The 14411-nt window shown below is 41.3% G+C and overlaps 1 protein-coding gene across 6 annotated transcripts in view; it reads right to left on the reverse strand.

Annotated features, from left to right (window-relative positions):
* The window catches only part of CRIM1 (cysteine rich transmembrane BMP regulator 1), a 186810-nt gene that overhangs the window by 102196 nt on the left and 70203 nt on the right, over positions 1-14411 (reverse strand). For 5 of the 6 annotated variants that reach the window (XM_079109590.1, XM_079109591.1, XM_079109592.1 and 2 more), the window contains 2 exons: positions 3505-3747; positions 2325-2445 (listed from right to left, as the gene is read on the reverse strand). In XM_079109590.1, the coding sequence (XP_078965716.1) occupies positions 2325-2445; positions 3505-3747 (364 nt within the window). The remainder of the gene's footprint in view (positions 1-2324; positions 2446-3504; positions 3748-14411) is intronic. The other variant, XM_079109593.1, reaches the window with a different exon arrangement.

Genomic DNA, 14411 nt, shown 5'->3' on the forward strand with positions numbered 1-14411 from the left:
CATAGTGCACGTAGAGGCTACAGACACTCCATTTCCTCCAGAATCACACAGAATGCAAAGAGAACAATAACAACAAAATCAATGACTTCAATGTCTTATAAAAAGTGCTATGGTAAAGGGATATATGGGGAATTACAAGGGAGCAGAGAGGAACGCTTAAGTCTCCTCAGGGGCTAAAGACTGAAGACCCTCCAAGGAGAAGGAAACACACTGGGACAGGGCAGAGGCTGCCCAGGTGAAAGGCAAGGGGAAGGCTACGGCGAAGAGAAGACTGCAGATGCAGACTCAGAGCCAGAAGAGCCAGGGAGGGCCCTGACTGGGAGGGAACAAAGCCTTTGCGTGGAGCAGGGCGGGGATGAGCACGGGTCAATGACTACCTAAAATACGGGAAACCAAAGAGCTGTGAGAACTTACCACTTTGCAAATAATTTACTGTGGGATTCTGAATGACTTCCTTCCCTCTACTTTCAATTTTGTCATTAGAGGCACATTTAACGTTGACCATTCCTTAGTTGGATGCCCAAATCAAAACTGTATCAGTAAAATAACAACCATCCTGAGGTTTATGTTTCTTAGACTCCAAGAAGCTTGGGGGTTAAAGTAAGGTCGCTACTTGAACCTCCTTTCTAACATCACAGTTCTTCTGAGCACAGCTGGCAGGTGCCCATCCAGACAAAAAGAAATCAATCCAGTGCCAGGGCACTCAGGTGGCCTCAGGAAGTAGCCCAAATCATTACTGAGCATCACTAATTGTGAGGAAGTGTTTTTCTTAAACTGAGATTCAACATGTGTTCCTATAACTTCTACCCACTCACACCCTCCACTGTGCCCGCCACATGCAGATGATGCTGTACTGCATTAATAACTGAGTTGAGGGTTGTCCTTTACTTCGCTCAAGGACTTCTTTGTTAACAACTGGCTTGGCTTTGATTAATTAGATTCTCCAATATAATGTGCCACCTATTCTTTCTCAAGAAGACCTTGAAGGAACATCTGCACTGTTAGGACTGCTCCATTTGCCTCCTGTGGTGATTAGCAATAAGTGTGCAGCCTTTCACACCTTTCCAAGCATCTTCACAAAATTACCACATTCTAACATCATGAGAAGGTGCAACACCACTTTAGCACATTATCATCACAAAAAACTGGATCTGCTGTATGGTACGGTATGAAGGACACTCCAGAATCCTAGGTTTCTGACAGTATAAAGACTAGGATACTAAAGATCTAACATAGTCTAAGAGGAAGGAAGAAAAAGGAATACTGGAATAAATCCTGGACCATCCACTCCAATTACAGACAAAAAATTGATAATTACCATAACTATGGACCACATATATTCCCAGTTTACCAAAACACTTCTATAACCACATCTACTCATTCAACAAACCCAAAGGCCAAGTGCCTATCACTGGGGAGAAGAGGTTGGAAAGGGAGTTAAATAAGGCATGGTTTTAATGCCTGATATTACACGTAGAACAAGAGCTGAAAGAAATGAGATGACTTTATCACAAAGATGACTTATCTGCCTGCAAAAGATGGAGGGAGGTCATGGCAGAGAAGAGGAACAGGCAGCCCAGGTAGCAGGAAGAGACTGTAAATCCTGTGTGTCAGGACACAACTGCCCCCAAAGGAAAATACAAAGGGCCGGGTCCATGGTGGTACTTTGTGGCCTGTACACAATAGGACCCAGGAACACTGTGTTTGGCAGAGGCCAAGTTCTACACAGCCAAGCAGATGTCCTGCTACTAGAATTAGAACAATAGTAGTCCCCCCCCCCCCCCCCATTAAGCCAGAGAGATGTGTTTGTAACTCCACAAAACATCATAGGAACTCATACACCTCTTTGACTCAGTGAACAATGGGCCTTGGTAGATGTATGATACCAAGTGTCAAAAGTCCCTGGGCATCAGCTCTGGGAAGCATGCCATGTCTCATCACATTGGATGCACTGTTAAAGCACCTGTAAGATCTACCTGCAGAGAATCAAAAAGCAAGCCTACTACTGAGATACCCTGCTGCCTGCCTCCCTACCTACAGAGGGGCAGACTTGCCTGTCTAGTTCCCAGCCTTCGCAGTGCACAGGCAACCTTACAGGAAGAAGCTATGAGGATTAATGATTTAACCTGATGACACCTAGCTTTGATCTGAGGAAAGACCTATGTAAATACCAAGTCATAGTAACAGTTCAGTGATTTCTCCAGAGAAACAGGAAAGTATTAGGTTTCCCGAGGGAAAACAAGCGGCATGCTTGAAACCGTACCTTACATGATGCTAACATACAAGACAGAGAAGAAAGGTTGATGGACTGAGAGCAAACCAACCTTGCTGGCAGAGTACAGCAGCCGTCCGCTGTGAGTCGTACTTGAGTTTCGTAGCTGTCCAGGGGGCACACAGCCTGCTGAACAGAGGGACACTCCACAGTACTGCAGTCCACGCTGAAAACTGAAAGGGGCAAACAGAGAGGTACCATTTACTGTGGCGTCTACTTGCATTGAGTCCCAAAACGAAGTATCGACTCTTACAAATTTCCCAAGCTTCCTTGAGTCCCAAGAAACCCAGTCCCACTGCTGGTATTTATATTGCAGTTCTGCAACATTACTGAAATAAATCTCAAATTTCCTGTAGAAGAGGTGGGGATAAGACATTGATGAGTTAAGATGAAGGCAGAGTTAGACCAACGGAGGTTATATGACGGTGATGGTCAGCTGGAGGTGTTTCTGCTAGAACAAGTTCAAGAATGGACAAGGATAGCTGCTTTGCTTCAAGCATTTACCTACCAGTAAAAATAAAACCAAAATAAAACAACAACCGCCCGCCCCCCCAATCATTAGAAACTTGCAAACAGGAAATCACTATAACCCAGAGTGTTCACAGACCACATTAGAAATGGTGTCACAAGAGCAAGGATATTAGAAATACTATAAAGCAAGAAACAGCTGAGACATGACAACAAATCAAATGTTGGCAAAGAAAGTGAGTAAATAGTCAAAGATGACTTAGCACATGCTATAAAGTCAAGGCGCTGGATGGTGGGGAACTGGCAAGAAGAAGACTGGGGCCGAGTGTTTCCTTATAAAACTTCTGGCATTTTGATGTGTATATTTACTAAAAATAACTTGGTTCTATGTGTGATGATTGCTTTCAAATATAATACTTTGAATGACAGGTATATCTGCAAATGAGGGCTCTGACCTTCTCAAGGGGAATGAAGCAGGTAGCCATAGCACCATTAATCTCACATCCCCATTAAGCAGACTTAGAAGGAAAAAAAAAGAAGAAAAGAGAAAAAGACACACTCCCTCCCTGAAGGTGCTCATGTACCAGTGAATTATCCCTCTGGTTCTCATTAGAAGGCCAGATGTCAGGCTGCCCTTAGCCCAAAGTGGCGGACTCGCAGCATACTGGGGAATGCCCATCTCTGTGGGAAGGAGAGGCCACGGGTAGCTGAGGAGGGACCTGCTACCCTCTGATGCAGGCTGCTGAGACTGAGCTCTCGCGTACCTGGTTTGCACTCATAGAGGTCACAGCACTCTCCCGGCTTCCCTGAGGCTTTGGACACTAGTATGTTCAGGTATCCCGGCTGGCAGACTTTGCGCAGACAGCCCGCAGGGTCGCACACGCAGCGGCTGGGTAAGGGGCAGCACTCCCCAGGAGGAGCATAACCCTCGATCAGAACGGAATCTTCAGGACAACGTGGAGAGAACTGGACTTCACAGCGGGCCTTGGAGCAATCTGGCTTCTCTTCTAAATGGGAGAGAAAGAATTTAGCTCATGCCCAGGGAAGTGGGGGGCACTTTCATCAGAAGAACAGACAGTCCTGAGGAGCTATTTACTATCCAAAGAGAAGGGCAGAGAAAGAAACCTGGTAAAAACCCTTTGACTTTGTTTTGCCAACCACAAAGAGCCCTCTCAAGATCTATCCAGGACACCAGAATACTATCCAGGACACCAGAATAGGAGCTGCGAGTTCCCTTCTTCCACATCTTCCTGCTTCCTCATATGGAACCACCGATGTCTAGTGCGATGACACAAAGGAAGACAGGTAAAGGGAAGATGCACAGTGACATGGACACACGGACACCTATTAGAATTCAAGAGTTTTAAGGGCTGTTCTCTGAAAACAGTATGTGCTTGGGACATCAAAACAGACCCACAGGAATGAATCATGGCTTCTTCAGAAACCATAAATAGCAGGCATGACTATCAACATGGAAGAACTCTATCTCCAAACTCCTGAGTTCTGATGAGATGAAACTTATTAAGACCTTCCAGTTCTATGATGTGGCAGCTTAATAAGACAGAGAATGAACCAAATTTCCAGGTAATTCTAGATGGTACCTGGTATGATTCTGGTATGTTTCTATTTCTAGCAGAGATTCATTGAATGTACTTTAGTCTCCTTTCTTTAATATCACCTTCTAACCTAAAGATGAACCTTGATATTAGAGATGAGAAAAATAGAGCTGGGTATTACCCCCAAATTTTAGGACTGGGTAGCAAAGCCCTAGCTTTGTGAGCCCAAGTCCACAGCTCAGCTTCTTGGTTTAACCTTTTAAGAACCCTATACCAACACAAGGTGCATGAGGAAGAGAGAGAAATAAGAACAATGTCACTGCACCCCATGACGTTTGAAGGGGGAGCTGGGAAGACGCTGAGTGGAAACAGTGCTGTGTGATATGGGGCACATTTCCTGAGCTCTGTCTTTCCTAGAGGAAAACCCAGAAACAGGACCACATAGTAAGGTTGGACCTAAGGTCACCTCGCTTAGTTTCCTCCTTTCGTAGATGAAGAACCACAGGTAAAAGGCTCACGTGACCTGTATAAGCTCAGTGGTAAAATTAAACCCCGGACCCAGGACTCCTCCACTTCCAGTTCACTCAGCTCTTGATTCCTTAAAAGTAAATCTCTTTCCAAAACCAAGGTTGCGCCTTTCTCTGGCTGTTTTCTAATTTGACTGCTGCATCTTTCATTTGACTGGTCATCTCTTCCTTGTGCACCTCCTTCCTCCTTGTCTGGATGAGTCTTAGTACAGGAGACCAAATACACTCTCCATTCTAGGAAATTTATTCAAAAATGTTGATTGAGCACTGGTACACAGCTTTGGATACAATAATAAAGAGGAAAAACTAAGATGCTTCGCTTCAGAGTTTACAAGGCAATGCAGGGAGACAGAAAAGAAACAACAAATATCATAAATAAATTATACAGTAGTAAAGAGTGATAAGTGCTACGGGGAATGGAACAGAGAAGGGGGAACTGGGGCGTTTGGAAGGAGGGATGGTTACGATCCGGTAGAATGGCCATGATGGAAAAGCCCAAGAAACTTGAAGGAGTGAGGGGGGGTCATGGAGAAAGCAGGGAATAACAGCCCCACAGAGGCAACAACTAGCCACAGCTGGGTCCCAGGAAGAGCCAGCAGGCCAGTGTTGCTGGAGCAGAGTAAGGGAGAGGAGGTTAGATGGGCAACAGGGGTCCTGATCCTGTAGGGCCCCTCAGGCCATTTTAAAGCCTGGTTGCTCTAACTATGAGATAAATGAGAGCTTAGATTATGTAGAAGGAAGGGGGAAAAAATGAGAAAAATGGAACTCCTCTTGGAATAGCAGGCTTTGGGGATCCTGGGCAATAGCAGAGACTATCTGGGGAGAGAGCAGACACAGGAGGAGGTTGGAAAGGCATTTGGAGAGAGAATATGAAGGAGTCAGATGCACACATGATCTACCACAGCTGGGAAGCAGGTGTGCTACAGGTGGAGACAAGCTGGGTGGTTAGACTCTTCACGGTCTTATGATCTGCCCTCTGCCCACCTAACTTATGGCTGCTCTCTAATTTTCCTGTGGGAAAGAACACTACTTCACAGCACCTACGCTTCCTTTGGAGGCAACGTTCATTCAACTGCTGGCCTCTTTCTCTTGGGGCTGCTGTCAACATGCCAATATACCAAAAAAACCCAAAAACAAAACAAAACAAAACAAAACAAAACAAAACAAAAAAACAGCTGAAAGCAGAGTGGAAAGTAAAACAGTCCCTGTCCTCAAATCTGACCTCATTAACACCCACGCCATGTGCTACTGTCACAGTCATCCCCTATGGTGAGTTACTATTTGTTCCACTTTACAGATTACGAAAACTGAGGTTTGGACAGGCCAAGTTAATGGCCCAAGATCACGTCACTAGTAAACGGGCAGATGATGATCTGTAACTTGGCACCTCAGGTTCCATTTATACTCCTCTCTGATAACTCTCCTCCTGTCTCCGGAACCACTGGTATTGGTGGGTGTTCAACCCTGGACTGGCCAGTCTTTCCCTGGTAGATAATTTCTTTGGACTTGCCTTCATCCATAATGGAACTGTGGTTTCTGTTAAAACTGCCCAACTTGGCTAGATTCCTGGCTCCCTCTTACTTAGCCTTCTCTCAAGGCACAAGTCATGGGACGTACTGAGCTTGCTTGCCTGGGCCACATAGGAATTGTTACTCTAGTCTTCGAGGATCCATCTATTCTACCTTCATATTATTACCACCAGGAACTGCCCTGAGAAGAGAACAGGATTAAGTAAGAAGGAATTGCACCCCCAGGTTCCCATTCCAGTGGAGCAGAATAAATCAAAGAGCTGAGTGAGGAGAAGGTGAATCTTGACTACGGGGACTGATCAAGTTGGAGCTGGTAAAGCACAATTCAGTAGACTGCTTATCTGGCAAACAAACAAATTGTTTTACAAGGAAAAACTCTGACTTTAACTGCAAATAGCACTTAATTCCTACTCTTATTCATTTGCTGTAATTAACATTATGCATCGCATTCTACTACATTCTTATTCTACAAATATTCAGTATGTATAATCCAACTTTTCAAACATGCCTCAATTAACCATGTTTCCATTAAAACCCAAAGTATTAGCTCTTGCTACTTATTCCCCACTTTATGGTCTCTAACAATCTCAACACTATAACCTCTTGAGGTTATAGTAGGTTTTACAGCTCAAGTCTCAAGAGATTTACTTCTTAAGAACTGCTTTGGCAATACAGGTGGGACAGGGTAGCATGGAAGGATCTAAGACATTAAAAATGAAGGTTATATCTTATTAAATGCTTTGACTCTCTCCTCAGGATCATTCTGGCTTTCTCTTTATTAATATCCATTAGTTGATGTTAAACTATCCTCGTATTCTTAAAATAAGCTTTGTTTTTAAAGATTCTGCTGACCTTGACTTCCTAATATCTTAAGATTTTTAAACTTAAAAACTTGAATAATATTAGTCATTGTCTGGACATTAGTCTCTCTAGTTTCAGTGTTATATGAACACTTTCAATCAGTTGTACAGCATTCTACCTCTTTCTTCTATACAAAATATTTTTTAAAAAACACAGGATTAAACGAGGGTAGGGATTAAATTATGGTTTTAATACCTTCATCAAATACTGCTTTGGTTAATTCTAATTTTTGATGGCATTGCTCTCAGTGTGACTTGTTCCTAAATGATCTATAATTCAGCTTTGAAGTATTCTTAAGAGTGCTATTAAATTTTACATAGGTAGATTTGGGGGGGGGTTCCCTTTTGATTTTATAGTTCTACTTGCTTGTTGCCAGGAAATACATGTGGTACAATTTTCTACTTTTGCTAATTTCTTAAAGTGCTTCACATTTTTGGCACACAAGTGTGTTATGAATTTATGGTCAATTTTTAAATATATGGGTATTTGAAAAGAAAATGTTTCCTCTATTTATTAGATACAAACTTGCCTACCTATTAAATTGAGCTTTTTAATTATGACAGTCAGATCGCCTCTGACCTTACACTTTTGGTCTGATTTTCAAGAGGGATCTGTAGAAATTTCCCCCTGTGAGCCAGTAACTTCTGGTATTTTAACACTTTCTACTTTAATTTTTCAAAGCTGTGTTGTTAACTTCATGGCTAGCAGGCATAAGCTTCAAGCCTATTATACTGACTTGGCAAATTAAAAAATTATATTTTTAAAGTATTTAGATTTCTACAATCTATAGTTTTCTTACTTTGTGTTAGCATTCTTTCATTTCCCCCTTCTTTCAACCCTCTATTCATCTCTCAATGGATTACCCAGAACCTTTGCTCACCCAGCACTCAGTCCCCTGACAGTCTCTCACATTCAGCAGTTACCAAGAATTATTTTTCTGATACCTTCTTTCTCAGCTACTTATAATACACAAATTCTCCTAGAAATTTATTCACTTCCCATTTCTATTTCTCTTTCTTCCATGGAGAAAAAAAAGAAAACAATAGCCACACCATGACTTTTGCATCAAAGGGCTTTTCTGACATTACTTTTGAAATTTTATCAATTTGAAAAGAATTCTCTTCATAATCTCCCTATGGTGTCAAAACAATTCTCTCTATATAATAATTTAATTAACAAGCATTTACATCTGGTTGCCCTGGCAATGTTGCAACTGGCATCTTAAAAAAATAAAACAAACTTGTCTCAGATGTAGAAAGACTAAAGTGACATATGGTTTGCAATAGAAGAAATTAAGGGAAAATAGCGGATTTAGCCATATTAAACAATCTTGCTTTAAGAGGTGAGCCCTTAAAACACTGACAGGGCCACCCAGTATGAAGCCATTTTACAACATAATGGAATGACCAATCAATCCTAGTCACTTCCACCTGTGTAACTGGATCGTGGCTATTTCTAGACCTTCTCCGGGTCCATATGTCAACAAAGTATAATTATGATCTGCAAGTAATAAATCCAATCAAAAGTTTTGTGCTTAAACACAGATTTAAATGAAAACCTACTAGATGGGAAGAGGGGATTAAAAAAAAAGAGAGAAAAATTACACTGCCAGATTCTTCTATTTAAATTTTATAGACTCCCACACATGACACCAAAGCCTTCCTTCTATTTCAAAATCCCTTGAAATGGTCACTTGAAATAAAAACAGATACCCTACACATTTACTACAGGCAAACAGGTGGCAAAAAATAGAGAAGTAAAATTTAGGAACGGACTGCAGAATCGAAGCAGCTGGGTGCTCAATCCTTTCACAGCCTCTCCTAATTCCTTCTTTCTCTGTCTCTCTCATACACACAGTAGAAACATCCATTAAGACAATCCTGGGAATCCCACCTATTTTCAGAGATAATTCAAGGGATTCCTAAATCTGGATTAGATCTGATGTCACAGGATTTAACAAGGAGAATATACAGCCAAAAGAGGAAGTGCCCAGGATCCTGGTCTTCCCCACACCTCACTGAGGGGATCCAAAGGGGTCCTCAGCCCCTTGGTAAGATAGGGAGTCAGGTCTCCTCATGGTTACCTACTGCAGGGCAACCTATGAAGTCCTCTCAAACTTTCCTCCACTCATTCATTTGACAAATATTAACTGAATAAATTCCACCATCCAAAGATTCCAGGAGCAGGGCTTAGAGCAGCGCATGAAACAAAGTCCTTGGCTTCCTGGATTTACAATTGTGCAGAAGACTGACAACATACACAGGTACACAGTCTCACATCAGGTGGGGGTAAAGGCTCTGAAATACCCCCAGTGGTGTGAGTGCACTTCCTTCTCAGAGGGGGAAGGTTCTTTGAGGATGAGGCATTTGAATAAAAGAAGAAGAGATGCAAACAATAGGGCAAGAACATTGCAGAGGTATACAACAGTAAGGGAGGGGGTGGGCTATAAGGCAGGAGAGTCAACTCTCCAAGTAGAAATACACTCTTCACAATTATTCAGAAATCAAAATTGTAGAATTAACAGGTAGAAAATACCAATAAGAACTCACAAGGAAAATATTTTGATGGATAGTATTTCTTGTTAAGGATTCAATTCTCACAGGCATGCTAGAGAAATGAACGAACTTGCTGCTAAATGAGTGCCTCCTGTGAGTGAGGCCTGCCTGGACTTATTCTTAGAAGAGATTACGTCTTCATCTGGACTTGACAGATGAGGAGACTGCCCCACAGAGATGAAGACACTTGGCTGGTGTCACAAAGCAAGTGGCAGAGCTGCCAAAGTCCACAATTTTCCCACTAGTCCATAATGCCAAAAGCAAAATGCACTTCAGCTTTCCTAGTCAACTTGTCTGGTATTTGTATGTTAGCCAATGGTACACATTGTCTTGAATACAGAGCACAAAATTAATTTGCGAAGATGAAGAGGTTGAGGGTCTCTGGTGAGTCTTTGTCACTTTACTGTTGGCTGTGCTATTTCATCTGCTCCTTGAACGCAGAGACATCCTGTGCTATAAAAGGAGGGGCTTTCTTATATTCGGCATTATTTTGTTCTGAAAATTTCTATTACAAATGCAATACGTATGTCATCTCTGTATTTTAAATTTAGAGACTGATTCCTTTAAAGTTACACTGTGAGTTCTTCTCATTCACATTCCATGATTTTATCATAACCTTTTTTGGCAAGCTTTGCTGTGAAGACTTGTTCCGTACAATCATAACCCCAAGGGGAAAAAATTAGGCTTGTTGATACAGTCCCAGAAATATTTCATATTTCAGCTCCTTCAGAAACACCCACTGTATTTTCCCAGCCCTTTCCTTCACTCTGAATTTAGGATTTAAAAGCAACAGGACCTACTACAGCCTTTTCTTGGTGGTTTGTTAAAGATGACATATTTAACTATCCTTTACCCTAATTACCAAATAAAGTTTGTTTGTATCACAGTGGAATACAACTTAGGAAATACAAAAGAAAAAATATTAAATGACCTGTAAAACTCTAATATGTGATACTTTAATTCAGTGGTTCTCAAAACTGCCTGTGCATTAAATTAAAATCACTTACAAAGCTTTTAAAATTACCACTGTTTGGTTACCACCTCAAACCAATTAAAACAATGCAGGGGAAGAGTCTGGGTACTGGTATTATTTCAACAGTCCCCAGGGTGATTCCACTACACCATTTAGGCTGAGAACTACCTCTCTACTGTCAAGCAAACTGAGAATCTTTACGATGAAGTTCACTACTAATAACAGAGCTTAATCAAAGGCATATTCAAATATCCTGGCAAACCATGGGTGACCAAGTGCCAAAGGAGCACTGAACCCCTCCAGATCCCTCCTGCCACCAAGAGCTCGAAGCTGCACCTGCAGCCACAAGTTACACTGAGGCTCTCCCGAACCACACATCTTTCTACACTGAGGACTTTACTGAAATGGGCTGCTAATCATGCATGAGATTAGAGCTTTGCTACTCTTAGTGTGGCCCCTGGGCCAGCAGCCTCAGCATCATCTCAGAGCTGTTAGAAATGCACAGAACTAGTGTGGTGGTAGATCTACTGAATCAGAGTCTGCATTTCAGCAAGATGTACAGCAAAGTGTGAGACAAGACACTCTAGAGTGGTGGTTCTCAGTCATCGTTATTGTCACCATCCTCCTAAGAATTTGCTAGAAATGCAAATACTGAAGCTCCCCATTAGACCTACAGAATCAAACTCTGAGAGGCTCAGCAATCTGTCTGGAAAGCCTTCAACATGCATATGACAGTTTGAGAACCTGCCTGCTACAATAATGATTCTCAACCCCTGCTTCACATTAAAATTGCCTGGGGAACTGAAAATCTAGAAGCTCAGAGTACAGCTAGGTGAGGTAAATCAGAATTCCTGGAAGTATGAGACCTCTCCTCCAATATCAGTGTTTTTGAAGTCTCCCAGATGATGCTAATATATGGTCAAGGTGGTCCCATTGTTCTACATGCCCCTGCTCACCCCATCCTTCATACTCCCAGGTAAATCAAAACCTCTTTAATTCCTGGGAAATATGAACCAACCCGTCTTCCCTGGAATTTTCCTGGAAGAGGTCAGAGTTACCTGGGAGGAGGGAAGAAAATCTTAGTTTGCCTCTGATTGTAGAAGGTGGAGTTGCAAGAAGTAAGGAAGATGTGGCCTGTATGCATCCTACTGATTTTTAAACCACAATTTACAAATGTTCAATAGAATTGAGTCCAGGAACATCTTAATTCATCATCTGTTAATTCACACCAGGAAAACATGTTCAGTTTACTTCCAGAGAGATTTGTCATTCAATTATTCTCATGTATTCATACCTCATAACGAATTTCAAAATATAACCATGAATTTGCTTTTTAAAAAATCTGTCAATAAGACCTAAGGATTGTTTACATAAATGTGCAAAAAACTGGCTTCAAAATGATTAATGTTACCTAATAAACCAGTCTTCTCAGAACACCTCGTCCCCTGTATCAGAACCACTGCCCACAAAAGAAGAGTCTAACTTACTAGGGAATAGGACAAATGACTATTGAGGAAAACTTCAATGAATTAAATCTGTAGAGAAAGCTCAGCAACATCATTATTCCTAACAGCTTGAAAATGTCATAGTGACATAAACATTAGAAATGAAGAACTCCCCAGGTGGTGTTTAACGGAAGGCTATGTCCATCATCTAACACAAACAAAACCTCGATTTTGTGGAGGGATCATGTGACTTTGGGTGGGATGCCTTCTACACTTTTATTTTCCCTTTACTGAGGAATGGATGCTGCAAATTAGTTCTTCCTTTGTGTAATGATGACACTGATTTGAAAAACATACAATAAAATGTCAGATTTCAAATGCATGAGAATGAAATGTTTGGTGTTCCTATGCTGTAACACAACATGCTGGCACTGAGGATGTTTCCAAAGAACATATTCCAGTCAGAGTATCTATGAGCACTTCCTACTCAATTGAGTTCCCACAAGGCTGGACCCCAGATCATTCAAGGAAGACCAATAAATGTTTGCTAAATTAAAGAAGCAACCAATCATGTTCTTTCAAAACACCAGGATTTCCTAGCACTCTGAATTTCATGAACTCAGGACAAAGTGTGGTCTTTTATGATTTTTAAAAAATAAGGAACAGTGAACTTGAATCCCAGAGGTGATATATGGATTTCAAGTCTTTAGAAGGACTCTAAAGAATATTATGTTCTGATCTGAGATCTTCAGAGGTTCCTCAAAGTGACCATATTTGTGCAATTAAAATGATAAACCAAGAATAAGGAGCAGATGCAGAACAACATAAAAAAAAAGGACAGGTAAGGAGCACAGTGGAACATGCTGCTACTATTCTGTCCTCGCTGACGACAGTAGCAGAAAATAAAGAACTGCAAGATACTTAACTGTGTGACTGGTCGGTCTCGTGAGGGTTTCCGCACATGCTGAAAACAACCATGTGGCAAAAATTATAAATAGATGTTTGGAAAAAAATATTTGGGCCATTTATTTTTTTCTGTCTCTTCATCCTTTTCTCTTTTTTAATTTCTGTTTTACTGGAGATAATCTACTTTTTAAAACCACTAACTTGGTATTTAACAGAGGTTGCTTTTTAGTAACTTTTTTTTTTTTTTTTTTTTAAAACATGGGAGTCAATCCAGCTACTGGTTTACCAGAAAGGTTTAAGAGCCAGAATGAACTATGTCCAAATCATGGGTCTTCTATAACTAGCTATGTGATCTCAGGCAAGTTTCTTTACCTTTCTGGGCCAGAGTTTCCCCAGGGTTGTTAGGAGTTGAGCAAGTTAACAGATATTACAAATACCCCAATGACTGGCAAATCCAAGTGCTCAACAGAGTAGCTCTTGACAGGACTGTCCCTGTTATCGTTAATTAGTAGGAAGAGTCTAGGCTTAAGAGTCAGAGACCTCAGTTTGTCTGTGTATGTGTGTGTGTGGTGCACCACTTATAACCCCTGTATGATCCTCAGCAAGCCCCCTAACTTCACAGAGCTTCATGAAACACTCATGTGCTAGGGCCTAAGTTTTACAAGATTGTTTTAGAGTATTATCAAATTTGTAACCTTTTATTACAAAGATATGTAATTTATTTATATAAAACAGAAACATAAACATTCATATTCTGTATATTCATAGGTGTGTATGTATGCATATGTACATGCACACACATACACATACAAACAAGCATACACAGGATTTTTATACTTTCTTCTTCTTACTTATTTTAAGCCTAATGCTTAACAGGATGCCCCAGAACACAGGAATGACATCATTAACTCTATTATTGATAATGGTGAAGTTGATTATGAAACACAGACCCAAACATGGGTACAGACGCCGTACACATATTTAGTATCGCATGCCCTATACAACCATCCTAACGTTCCAAAAGTTCCATTCACACATTGGTTCTCTTTCAGCTTCCATCACTTTATTAATTCCTGAAGAAGAAAAGCAGCATTCTGAAAGAATGGGCTGCACTCCACCTGGAGGGAAGGAAGCTGCCTCATATAGGTAGTACTGCCTGGAGATTCTTTGTTAGCTTTCTCTACACACAAAGATGACATGTAATGGTAATGAGTACCTCCAAAAGCACAGGAACACAGAAAGGTCTCCCAACATCTATACCTGCACTGCTAGGGCCCTGGTCAGAAAGGGCTTCCCAGAGGCAATCAGGGCCTCTGAGA

Source organism: Sciurus vulgaris (assembly GCF_902686455.1).
Source record: "Sciurus vulgaris genome assembly, chromosome: 14".
NCBI classification, from domain to species: Eukaryota; Metazoa; Chordata; class Mammalia; order Rodentia; family Sciuridae; genus Sciurus; species Sciurus vulgaris.